The sequence below is a fragment of the Rhopilema esculentum genome, chromosome 2, assembly GCF_057945365.1.
Source record: "Rhopilema esculentum isolate cy_ngs chromosome 2, ASM5794536v1, whole genome shotgun sequence".
NCBI classification, from domain to species: domain Eukaryota; kingdom Metazoa; phylum Cnidaria; class Scyphozoa; order Rhizostomeae; family Rhizostomatidae; genus Rhopilema; species Rhopilema esculentum.
Genome location: NC_142816.1, coordinates 6,178,208 through 6,191,745, shown reverse-complemented (window position 1 = coordinate 6,191,745; position 13,538 = coordinate 6,178,208). Strand labels below are relative to the sequence as shown.

The window sequence follows — 13,538 nt, the reverse complement described above, 5'->3', positions numbered from 1 at the left end:
GGATTTCTAAAGTCCTCACGGATCCGATTTGGGCTTATTCAGGTTGAGTCTCGAATGCACAATATGCCCAATAGAAGTTTATCAAAGCTATTATTTCGATTGGCACATATCCAATTAAGATATCTTCTTTGAAGGTCAGTGCTTCTCTCCTATCATCTTTCTAAAAACTGTGTTAGTAGTAGCTCATTTTTATAACCAAACTAAACGGGTTCCTTTATAAAGACAAAAATGTCATTAAGACTGGTATTCTCAATTTTTAAAAAGCCCAGACCGTATAAGTAACCATCATAATGGGGTGAAAACCAAATGAGCACCCATGGCGTTTAATTAGCCATTTATCTCAATCAGCAATGTTCGTTGCAGATTTCTTCTAAAACGATTTCTCCTTCATGACCTCGAAATGAGAATAGAAAGGAACAGTTTCCTCGTTGTTCATGAGGTTACCCCCTGGCACATTGCACGTTGTCAAAGTGAGCAAATTCCGTGAAGTACAGACACTTTTGTTTCACATGAATATACAAGGTAATGGTTTGAATATTTTGAAACAGATGCTGCCCTGATAGTAATTTAATAACTGACAATAATTTTAGTTGCTGGGGATTAACTGGTGCATTGCTATGAAGTTGAATAAATAAAGAAACTCGAGCTGTATTGTGCGAACAGGGATGACTTTGGTTAGGTACGGAGCTGTCGAGAATCCATTCAAATCTGAAATGCAGTTGGAGGAAAGAGAAGACAGTTATCCAAAACGAGCTGATCTACGTTCAATAATGGAGGATTTCAATCCAAGAGATGAAGATTTTTGGGATAAGGTAAGCATATATGAATTGTTCTTTCTGGGAAAGTAAATTGGCGGGAACCGCTTCGCCATTCACCCAGGAAGGGTGTCAAATATCACAGAAGGGAAGCCTTCAATGGGTTCAAATTGTCAAGGTTTTCTCCTTCATGTTAAAGTAGTTTCCTTAGAGAGCATCTCCCATTTTTACTGCATGACTGCGAATTGTTCATTTATATAATGTGAATGTGATGTTAAACAAAAGGTGGAGAGATCGGAAAAACACGGAAGACGAGCACTTTTTCCTTGCAGGGGTATGTGACACCCCTCTTCGAGAGGCATGAAAAGCTTTTTTATTCGGCGAATTTGGCATTATTAACAACTTATTTTGAATATCCTGCTCGTTAACCGTACCGAGCATCGTTCCTCCCAATAAATTTTCCTACTTCCTTGTCAAATTTGTTTCCGCTACCATATTTTCTTGTCAAGTTACGAATTTATAACTGTTTTCAGTTCCCCTTCGTCATGAAAACACACACAAGCCGTTCACATTCTGACACCTCATTAATCCGCATTTAAATCGCGAACGTATATCACAGTATTAAAATCCAATTGTTCTTATTTGTTTTTCGAAACCAACCTATTGTCTTACCCATTTGCGTTTTAACAATCTTGCATTCATTGGAACTAGTAAATCTATTGTTCTTGGATGGTTGTTAAGTTTACTATTTAAAACAGAATTTTCTGGAGAATATCTGGCATATTGTGCAATGTTTATCTAGAGAATGTCACAAGTCTAGATAAAGGTGTAGCCTCTCAAGGTATAGTTTTCCCAAACCCAGAAGTCCTTTTTTATAATGTTGCAAGGTTACTTAGCCTAAAAACAGGTATCTATGATTCATCAAGAAAATAGAAGGTCACAGTAGTTGACTTGCTGTCTCCAATTTTCCCCAATTAATAACGCCTTCAAGATACGGTTTATGTCAGTTTAAAACTTCAAAGATTGTTAACTTTTGAAGCTTTTAATACTATCAGAACATAAGGTCCTCCCTGCTGTCCCAAAAATTTTGACCCTGGATAATTTCTTCAGTCTCCCGTTTTGCCAGGTCCATGAGAAATACAACAAAGAAAAAATGAAAAAAGATGGACTGAAATGGACAGAATGCCTGGATGAAATCAGAGCAGATCGACTTGTGGAAAAATATGACACTTTTGTTAGAGAGACAAGGGAAGGTAATGATCCAATAGTTCTGATGATGACAACATGGTATGATGACATTGAACAGCACTGCATTGAGCCATTTGGGTCAGGCGAAGAAGGATTTGCAAGCTATGAAAGACAGGTATGGTCAGTAGCTTAGCAAAGGGGAGACAAGGGGCTGGAGGATGCCTCCCCCCCCCCCCCCCCACCTAATGCAAAATATCTCTTCGAAAAAGGACATTTTCTGGCATTCAAAAGGGTGTGGACCCCTACTTTTCCCTTGCTAAACTCGCCTTTGCCCCAGCAAATTTTACCACCTTGGCTACGCTACTGGGTATGGTCCTTTGAGATGGCTTTCTGCGAGTACCTGATTAACAATGCAATCAAATTGATTGCATAATCTGTCGAAAATTCTTTTTTGTGTTTTCCTATTCCTTGAGGTTCACAGCTTTCAAGCACCCCCCCCCAACTAACTTTAAACTCCAATCAAAACATTGCTAAATTACTTCAGCCCTTTTGCATGTTTAGTCACCCCAACTTTTACTGACCTTGCAAATACATATAAAAAGCTATCAGCCAAAGTTTCTCTTGATTGTCATGACTGGCTACCTTCTATCTGACATGTCTTATGTGATTCGTCCATCATTTTGGAAGTCATTTGTCCTTTTTTAAATGGGTCAGTGACACCAAATCTTACAAAGATCAAATACTATCATTAATTATTTCATATTTTTTAAAATTAGGTTGCACGTAAATATTTTATTTGAAAATTTTCATTTTGGAATTGTCTATCTTTTTCACTCTTTATCAATATAGTTATCATTATTTTTGGTAGCCTTAAACCTTTTTTGAAACATTTTTCCATTACATTGTTAAGCTCTTTTCCACTTGAAATAGATTTGATTTATATTTTCTTGCTCATCCACATTGAATGTCACATTATGTGTTTGTTTTTTGAAGTTCTGAAGGGATTTATCAGTGATTGCCCATTTAAACTTCTTTAATTCTTTTAAATTAATTTTATCTGGGTTTTGACTTTTTAGGCTAAGGTCTAGAATAATAGCATTATGGTCAGATTCCTTAATACTGCTTTTCACTGCACTCTTATACTTATGATACAATTTGTAATTACTTGCAGATTGCCAAAATTGCAAAGATTCTAATTGACAGAGATTATGCAAAACATGGAAGCAAAAGTAGATACGCAAATCCGATCATCAAAGTAGATGGCGTTAAGAAAACATTGCTTCACTTGGCAGCAGAAGGATTTGCCCAAAGGGAGAACTTAACTTTTGAAAATAGAAAAAGAGATTTCACAGAAATTGCTAAGAGCCTTCTTGAAAGGGACCCAGATTTAGTTTATATCAAAACACAACCTGGAAAACCAAGAAAGCAACTTCCTGTTGAATTTGCATTAAAATACTTTGATGATGAAATGGCGAGCTTGTTGATAAATGCAACTGGAAACAAATCAAGGTATGATGTAATTTTTGGTTTTTTGGTTGAAATAAGCCTGGGGGTATTACTATATACTATACTATGAGGGGTTTCAGAAATCATTTTGAAATAAGAAAAAAGGTATTTTTGAAAACCCAAGGAAATGGTTATGAAGTGTGCCTGGAGCTACCCATACAGACCCAAACCAATTCATTAGAGAGGCTTATACTACCGAGTTCCAATTTTAACCAAGAATGTGCAGTTACAAATTGATAAACTCCTAATTGGCTCATATTTTCGTATTTCAGGATTCGTCTGCTCTTTCAATATAATGAATATTTTCCTGAAGAGCTGCCACCATTTCAGTTCAAGACATACATCGACAGGGAAGATATGAAGGTTTGTTTGTATAGTTTATTTGTTAGTGCCAAATATCTTTATATATAAGTAGTAATTAAAGCATTGAAAGATAGTGTACAAAATTTACCTGTTGTTATGTTTGATATCTTTTCGTGAAGATAGCAGTTTTTTCTATTCACTCCATTGAAGAATTTTTCTGGCAAACCCTTAAGTTTTAGGGGGTCTATAACCTCCTGCCCTATCCTTTAGAGGAAAATATTTATTCAAAGTTGAATTTACGATTTACTGAATCCAATGGAGAATCTAACTTTCAAATTCTTTGTATCAGGTGCTGAAATTCAAAAGGGTTTTTGTATTTTGCAGAAAACTGTTATTGCAGTGTTAGACTCACTTATCAGCCCAGACTGGCCTAACATGCCAGAAAATGAACAAGACACTTACTTAAATGAGTGGCACAGAGTTCCTGATATCCCAGTCCGCTACCATTTTTATTATCAAGTGCTCGATGGAGACAATTACGGTAGAGGACCCTTTGATCAAGGCTTCAATCATCGAGACTTATCTTGCCTGCAAGCCATCTGCCTAAGTGGTCATAACAAGGTAAGTCATAACTGCTGTGGAACAAGTCCTGTCAAAACTGTCTCTGAGGAGAAATTTCTCGACTGGGGAGTTAACTTCAAAAAATCGAATGACCCGAACTTTTTTTTATTCCCCAACATACCCTGCAAGCTAGTATTTTTTGTCCTCAGTCATTCTTAAGTTCCCTCTTTTGCACAATATCCCATCCCCTGCAAGTCCAAGACAAATTTTGTCGCCCCTGCCATATTTACCTGCTATCCCCTGTGTGGAAAAAGTATTGATGGTTCAGGGTATTAAATAAAGTGATGTTGGAAAAACTAAGAAATGCAGCTCAACGCTGCACAGAATGTTCAATGTTTGTTTTAGAAGAAAGTTTTGCTTGCAATGATTCTCATTACCTTTCTACGATCAAAATGTCCGATTTAAAAGTTATAGTAATTCCCTAAAATGTGATTTAGTGACAGTGTACGCCAACTTGATGGTTGTCCCTGTTTCAAATCGCTTCTTGAATAAAACATTACTTTGTCTCGAATTCCTGACCTTGGTGATTTTATCAATCAATTAAAATGTGATTTATCCAATTCTATAGAATGCCATCAAGCACCCAGTGATCAGGAAACTGGCTGCCTACAAATGGTTACGTTTTGGAAAGTCTCAGATAATGTAAGTCATCCCCCGTCTTCTTTCTATCTCCTTGGTACGGCACAGCATGACCCTGGCAGGGCGTATTAACAAGCCCTAAAGATGTTACCCATCTTTTTTTCCAGAAACGCCCAGATTTCGCTCCCTTTTTGACCTTTCAAAAGTCAATTATGTTAAACGTTTGCGTAAGGAATTGCTAGATCTTCTTACTATATTTTCCTCGTAGCCCCCCCCCCCTCTTTTTCGTTCGAGCCTGAATTAATCAAGAGCTATGCGTTTTAATTTCCCATTCTATTTTTTTGCAGCCTTTATGCATTCATGTACCTGCTCTACCTGATTCTCCTCTCAGTTTCCTTACTGGGAGCCGTTCACTCTAAAGATCCCACGAAATACGAAACAAAATATGACCGAATAAGAGCGGCCTGTGAAGTAGCCACGCTGTTATTTACTGTATTCTATATTTTCTCAGAATTTGATCAAATGGAAAAGTAAGTATAAATGAAACTGATTTTGCATTTCCAAACAATTTTCTTGAATTTGTGCTGATGAAAATCCGTGTCAGGTTTTTAAAAGGCGTTATTGACCACAAGTTCAACTGACTTCAAAGTGCTAAAGGTATTAGACTTTTTCATGAAACAAAACTTGCTGCAGTCAAACGTAATGGTGTGTTTGGCATGCCTAGCTCTTTACCCCACTTTTTAGCAACCCTTTTTGGTGCTAATTGGACTCAAGTCGAGTGTCTAAAGTCATTTCTTAAAATCTGCATTTGAACTGCAAACGTCAGCGTTGAAGTTAAGCCCAGTTTCCTATCGCTTAGCGTTAAGTTATCATATTTCTTGTATAAAGTAGGTATAACGAGTCTTTCTTGGGTTTCACTTTTGGATGGAAAAAAGCAGTTTGCAAAGGACATAGTATGAATAGAGTTGAATTTTGTTAGTCAGACCAAGAGGGTATGATAACCAAATGTCTGACTTATCTGGGGTAGGATTTTTGACTTGAATAAAGAAATCATAGGCGTAAACTCAGGGGGGGGGCTCTGGGGCTTCAGCCTCTCCTGACGAAACCCGAGGGGGGCTGAGCCCCCCCCCCCCCGGAAAATAAGGAAGTGCTTTACCAATTTTTAGATTATTTTGTTATATTATTGGTTCCACGCATAAACATTTTGGGTGCCTAAATAGAACTGATGATCTCAACCTAAAGAAACTTATTATGATTTAAAAATAAATTTGTGTGTTTCTTCTTCCTCGATAATGAAAAATGCACGGAAAAATCACCTTTAAGCCCTTTGCTAATCCACTTTCTATCCTGTGACATCAGCAGCTGCTTATTAGGAATTGTCATTAATTTTCTGAGCCCCCCCCCCCCCCCTCTGAAAAAAGTAAGTCTACGACTATGAAGGAAATACTCATAGGAGGTGAAAAGTCAGTCCGACTAAGCGAAAGTCCGGGCTATGCCTTCACGGGGTATGCCTTCACGGGATTAAACTGCAAACTTAAAATAATTCGCTAAAGGTTTCTAATGGCTTTCGAAAGTCAGCGTAGAGAGAGAGAAAGAGAGAGAAGTGTTCTAAGACATTTTGAGGCTTTTACACAAACTAGTGTTGACCATTTGGCCCGCGATATTTCTAATACAGGAACTCCTTTTTTCCAGGGAACGAAAGGCCTACTTTTATGATCCGTTCAATGGCTTAGATCTGATTGGTCTGTTTTCATTGCTTGCTATAGTGCCGCTGCGATTCACAAAAAGCAACGCCCAATGGCATCTTGCCACTGTGACGTATGCGATCAACTGTCTCCGAATCTTCAAATATTTTCCCGCCAGCAAGTAAGTTGTCTTTGCTATCATCAAACTCAGTCGTTCCTGCTTCAGCCCCAGTGGTCTGTTCGTTTCTCAACTTGATGCAGTATTGTCCCCATATTCAGGATTGCATTACAAATCAAAACTTTTTATGTGCATACACAAAGGCTCTTGATCAACCGGCATGCTTTGCGTTAGCTGTTATTTTATACGGGATGAAATGGGCTGTATTTATATCCTCAAAGTACAATACTAGGCCGGTTTTGAAAATATAGTCGCAAAGCATGTCGTGTCGGTTGCGCAAGAGCCCTTTATGCATTTTCAAAGCAACTCGATGCTCATTGCAATTTCTTTTCAACTCAGTTCAACACAGAGTAATAGTATGAAACGTTAGGTTGGAAACAAAAGGTACTTTCAAGTTTCAATCCTAATGCAACTCAGTAGGAAAACAGTATACTGGCTGGCCTCCTTTTGACAAGCTATTGCTATTCAACCTCTTATATGATCGAATAGTCCTAATGTATAATAAACTATTTTTCTTTTTCGATTTCTGTGACAATGATCACCATTTACTGTGATGCGACCACATTTGCGCTGTAAATAAATAAAAATGGTATTTTTATTATGGCAGCTTATTTCGGAGTCAAAATTTCGAATCAAAGTTGCGGTTAAAGCTTAGTTTGCTGTTTCCTGTCCCTTTTCTGTCCCTTCTACTTTGTTTATTCCAATGTTTAAGGGTTTTAACGTGACACTTTTGAACGCAGGTCTTTGGGGCTGTATGCAAAGACACTTTATGGCTTGTTCCTGCGGGAGTTACGCGTTTTTGCTGCGGTTTACTTGGTTATTCTATTCACTTTTGCTGGTGGAACGTACTTGTCCCTTCGAGCAACAACCACCTATAGCACTAAAACTGGGTTTGAAGCAGTGGGAGTCACGTAAGTGTAGCAACCTTACTGTTTCTAAAGTTTTACTGTTGCCAACATTAGAATCAATGCTGGTTTGCTGATAGGGACTGCGTTAACTCTGTTAATTTTAATTTCTTCGATGATTCAGAAGAATTTACTTGACAGATTTACAATGTCCTTTTTTCCAATCATTCTTTTCCAAATTGTTACTTTTCTTTAATTTTGTGTTTTTCATTTTTTTGTTTTTTAACTAGAAAAATATATATGCAATATAAGGATAGCAGAAGAAAAATATATGACAGAGGACGTTATGTAACATGCTGTTCTTCCTAGGACACGTTTCTGGCTTTATTACCAATACAGACAATTTGCATTCAAAAATTTAGAATTTAGGATGTTTTCTAATATGCAACGGAGTGTCACTCTTAATCTTTATAATTGGTTTTTAGAGGATTCAAGGATATTTTGCTCAGAGGCTTCAGGGCAGTTGCCGAATCAAACGGATTTGCGGATGGCTACGATTCGTTTAGTGATTTCGTGACTGTGATCATCTTGATTAGCATGCTTGTAATCATGCTGTTTCTCGTGAACATTCTCATTGCCCAGCTAACATCAACGTATGATGACGCCAAAGCTAACGCGCGTCTCGAGTATGACATCGACAAGGCGCTGTTTGTTACAAGATTGGAAAACAGTCGATTCAAGTCCATGGTAGGTACCAGGCCTGTCGTTTTTATTTCTAATTTTACTGCGAATTAATGGTGTCCGCTGGAAAAGCTTTAGTATGTATAGAACACGAATGAAACTATCCCATGGAAATTTATCGGAAAAGTGCAATTTTTGAGAAAATAATCATACGAATGGAGACATGGACCGCGCACCAGTCTAAATGTGGGAGGGCTGAAAAGGGTGTGACCGAAATTTTTTGAGACCACGCCCTCTAAAACGCCGGAAAACGCCCCTTTTATAAAATATTGGCTTATTTCTAGTGGAGTTTTATAAACAATCTGGTTCAGTTTACTATCCAATGTTGCGTTGGAGCATAGTTAGAGTAAACTTTCTCTAGAGTAAAAAATTTTTCCATATATTATTGCAAAAAAAAGGAGGGGCTATAGCCCCTGCTAGCCCAATGGCTGCGCGGTGCCTACATGGAGATAGTGTTTACTGATTGTCTCCTTTGATAGGAGGCAAGGAGACGGGGAAGGGGTTTTAAGAAGGGGAAAGGAAAAGGAATAAATTGAAGAAAGGAAGGAGAGAAGATGAGTAGGGACGTACTCCATATGTCGTTAATAGATAGCAGGAGATATTACAATCACGGTATACAAAGATAAAGCTTTAAGCGAGTTTTGCAATTTATCAATTTTTCATCAAATAAATGAGAGCTGGAAGAAGCATCGTGTTATAGTGACAATTTTTTATTCAATAATTTATATTTACTAATTTTTTATTTTTGGACGAAGGGAAGTGTTTAATGCAAGAAATGAGCTCGACTCTGAAATCTTTGTGTTTATCATAATTGTCGCTGTTAATGACATGTACTATCAATGTTGGATTTATTTTACCTTATATCCGCCCAAGTTGATCATTGGCACAAAAGGTTCTCTTTTTCAAGTCTTCTGCATTGTCGCATTAGCGTAATTTCCTGCTGTATCTGATGAATATTTTTATCAAAATATAATCATATTTAAACCGACATGTCACAGTTTTCATTGTAATTGTGTCGTGTCTTCAAGTCCTTTTGCCTTTTCGCGGCACTTAATGCTGTGTGATACCATTATGATATTATGATATGTGATACCATTGTGATAACATTGATGATATTATGATATGTGATACCATTGTGATATCATTATGATATTATGATATGTGATACCATTGTGATACCATTGATGATATTATGATATGTGATACCATTGTGATACCATTATGATATTATGATATGTGATACCATTGTGATACCATTGATGATATTATGATATGTGATACCATTGTGATATCATTATGATATTATGATATGTGATACCATTGTGATACCATTATGATATTATGATATGTGATACCATTGTGATATCATTATGATATTATGATATGTGATACCATTGTGATATCATTATGATATTATGATATGTGATACCATTGTGATATCATTATGATATTATGATATGTGATACCATTGTGATACCATTATGATATTATGATATGTGATACCATTGTGATATCATTATGATATTATGATATGTGATACCATTGTGATACCATTATGATATTTTGATATGTGATACCATTGTGATATCATTATGATATTATGATATGTGATACCATTGTGATACCATTATGATATTATGATATGTGATACCATTGTGATACCATTGATGATATTATGATATGTGATACCATTGTGATATCATTATGATATTATGATATGTGATACCATTGTGATACCATTGATGATATTATGATATGTGATACCATTGTGATATCATTATGATATTATGATATGTGATACCATTATGATACCATTATGGTATTATGATATGTGATACCATTGTGATATCATTGATGATATTTTCTTTATTTCAGAATAAGAGAGTGAAATTTTTTGAAGAAGGTGAATTTGTAAACGATAAAGATGAAATCAAAGGTAATATTTTACTCACCTCGAAATACACTTTAGTTTGGTTCCCCAGCTATGAAGCCCCTTTTTTCTTTGCTACGCATCCATGAATGAAGCGTCAACTTTTAATCAAAGTCTTTTAGAGTTACATTTGAAGAATCATTCCTCTAATACTTTCCATGTCCTTTTTAGAACTTTTAAAAGGCTGGGACGAGTTGCATCCCGCTGCGCAAGACAAAGACTCCAACAGGGTGTTTAAGTAGCAGTTAAAGCAAAAATGGTAATGTTTGGTTTTCGAGTGATTAAAATCTGGACAATTTTTGTTTACTGTAGAATATAATATGATATATTTCGTAAGCTTATTTTAGCTAAAGATAGTTTTGATAGGCTAAGTTACATCGAGGTATGCATAAAAATACAGTTGCTATCATATGTAGGCTAGAAATAGAAAAACTTAGATTATTTTTTCATAATTTATTTTTCGAACATGCCAGTCAACCATGTGATCACAATTGCCTGGATGCTTTGGCCACCAGTCATTTTCCAATTACCTATTGAACACGAGAGGCTTATTGAAAGATAAATGCATTTGGTATCGTGCTTAACCAAAAGTAGGCCCGCCGAGAGCTCTTCGGGCGCCTGGGGCAAAAGAAAAGATGGGACCATGATGACGTCATTAAATCCGTTATCGTTATTGTTGTTGTTATTTTTAGGAGCTTTGTTATAACATTACGGAGCTCTTCTGAGTCCAGAGCCTGGAGCAAATATCCCTGCCCATCCTCTGTGCAGGTGTTCCGAAGGCCTCCTTGATGTCACGATCCTCTAAGGCCGCTGAATAAATAAGTGAAAAATTTTGTTAGACTACGAACAAATAACCTACAAGACGATAGTACAGGGAGCGTGAACATACATTGCAACCCTGCACCTATTGCATATAATAATACTATTTATACTTTACCAAAAGTTAAGTTAGTCAGGATCTCGCTTAGCAAGAGGTATCTTGTACCAAGAATTTGTCTACCTGAGGTTGTCTTATTGGAATATTTCTCCTTAAAAAAACAAGCGTCCGCAGAAGATTCGATGCGCGGAGAGCTATCAGTTCGTTTATGATGACGTAAAGATGACATAGCTTAATCAAGGCGTTCAGTGGCATATATATATTAATGTAGCCTCAAGTATCATATTGTTTGACATAGGTGGCAACCTTTCATCACCATAAAGAAGAATTTTTAGAAGCGCTTGATCTGAAAGGTTTAATAAGCCAAATTGGGTTTGACAAATTTTTGTTTCGAGTAAACCAAAAAGACAGCACACCATGCCATTTGCATATTGTTATGCTTTAGAACTTGTCGATTTAAACATTTCACGGATTTAGAGCGTTGTGTGTTATTAAGTATACCTCGTACGTTTTATTGAAGCAGTGTTGGTATTGTTTCTCAATAGCTCATAGTTTTCAAATGTTGTAAAAAATTTTGATTTTACTTGAAAACGAGTTTCAGATATTTTTCCCTTTTTTGTTTGTCCCTAATCATAATCCAAAATTCTTGAGTAAAAGAAGATTGAATGATGATGACATTTTTTAACCCACAAACAACCTTGATGACTGTACATGATAGCTCTCTGATATTCTTTCATGATTTTGATTATGAATAAACTAAACGTTGAGAAAGTGCCTTAACCTGATTAATTATTAGAGGGCTCCATACGAAAGCTCTACGCAATAAAGGGATTTAATCCCCTCTTGACTACCTGGACATAGCTATAACAACCTAAAGTAAGTTAGCTTGTACATTACCTAAGGTGGGAGTAGTCATCAGGCATTGGGCGTTTGTGTATAGGCTCATGCCTGTCCTACCGAGTTAATCAAAACTTTACGGTCGGTGATTGGTAAAAGTAAATTTTCGGTAGGCCGCCAATACACCTGTTCCGCGGACGAAAGGATGTCTGCAGAAAACAGCGGTAGGTAGAAAAGGTAGGTATAGGATAGAAAAGTGGGCCGGGAGGGTGGGGGAAAATACAGCGCGCTTTGATAGAATGTGACTCGTCCAGTCGCTAGCTGAATGCAAAGAGGGCGGATAACTAGACCTCGTGGTTAAAATACGATCTCGTGTATCACGCACAAATTGGTTGCCAGGTTACCTACGCGGGTATTAACTCCGGTTAAACCGGGCTCTAAACGTCATATAATTAGTTATCTCAATGCTAAGATAAACTTGACCTTACCCAGATAAACCTGTCTCCTTATCACAGGAAATCAGCATTTGAAACCAGTAGCCAATGACGTGACCAGCTGGTTTCAAAATGCAAAGTATTCTCTTCCTGTTAATCAAGCTACTGTATGATACAGTAAATCAGAAAAACCTGAACTTAAACGAAACAGCAACCTTTTAGGTAAGAAAGGACTACAAGAGCCGCTCCCTGCCTCGTAGGCACCTTTCGAAAACGACGATAAAGCCTGAATCTTGAAGAAGCAGGCATGTCATTGCGGGGATTACCTTTATTGCTGTATGTATCAGATCAAACGAAACTTATCGGGTCGTGCCTATCAACATGCGATCCAGTTGGCTCCCAAGATTTCTTTACATCATTAAGAAACTATTTTAAGCTTTTTTTAATCGAGGCTAAAGTTTGCAAGCATACAAACAGGTTGTCGAGACAAGAAGGACAGATTGGAACAAAGAAGAAAACAAATTGAGCTTGAAGAATATCCCCATAGATCTAACTTTAATCGTTGATTCTTCATACCTTAAAAATCTCTTTCAGCCTCACATCCTTTTATAACAAGGTCAATAGTATTCATTGGGTAGTTAGCTCTGGGATGAGTCCTGCGACGGAAAGCAAAGATGCGCTACGCAAACATCAATGAATTTGCAGCGGACCGTCAAAGCATAACAGTGTGCATTGGCCAGGTCTTTTATCTGCAATTGATATAACGGATCGAGGCTGTTGCCTTTCAAAAATGCCATGCAGCCTCGAAGAACCTTGGGACGACAGTATTTGATGAAAAATATCATCAAAAGACGATAGTGGTCATGAGTCAATGTCTATGAAGGCCGTGAGCCGGAATGTTAAACTACTTAGAGTTGTCTATATTTTTCTTCTCTTGTCGCTCTGTTGAACGTCTTTGAAAAGGGCTGTCTATTTGACCCCAAGAAAGACTAGTACCAAATAACAAGGGGGGCTTTTGCCCAAAATGTTGCGAAAAAAAATAGCAAAAGTAGAGATTTG

General features: G+C 37.1%; 1 protein-coding gene across 1 annotated transcript; it reads left to right on the top strand.

Moving 5' to 3' along the window:
• Nucleotides 1–459: 459 nt before the first annotated feature.
• On the top strand, nt 460–11,810 carry LOC135695372 (uncharacterized). Its single transcript, XM_065214442.2, has 12 exons — nt 460–812; nt 1,882–2,118; nt 3,115–3,452; nt 3,722–3,812; nt 4,137–4,373; nt 4,942–5,015; nt 5,300–5,482; nt 6,645–6,818; nt 7,556–7,726; nt 8,146–8,407; nt 10,277–10,337; nt 10,503–11,810. The coding sequence occupies exons 1-12, from the start codon at nt 666–668 to the stop codon at nt 10,571–10,573; spliced, it is 2,046 nt and encodes a 681-aa protein (XP_065070514.2). The 5' UTR covers nt 460–665; the 3' UTR covers nt 10,574–11,810.
• Nucleotides 11,811–13,538: the final 1,728 nt, after the last annotated feature.

Bases quoted from the DNA above. Each gene is read 5' to 3' on its own strand.
- LOC135695372 (XM_065214442.2), top strand. From the start codon at position 666: ATGACTTTGGTTAGGTACGGAGCTGTCGAGAATCCATTCAAATCTGAA. The intron at 3,813-4,136 runs GTTTGTTTGTAT...TGTATTTTGCAG, and splicing joins TCGACAGGGAAGATATGAAG to AAAACTGTTATTGCAGTGTT. The intron at 7,727-8,145 runs GTAAGTGTAGCA...ATTGGTTTTTAG, and splicing joins TTTGAAGCAGTGGGAGTCAC to AGGATTCAAGGATATTTTGC.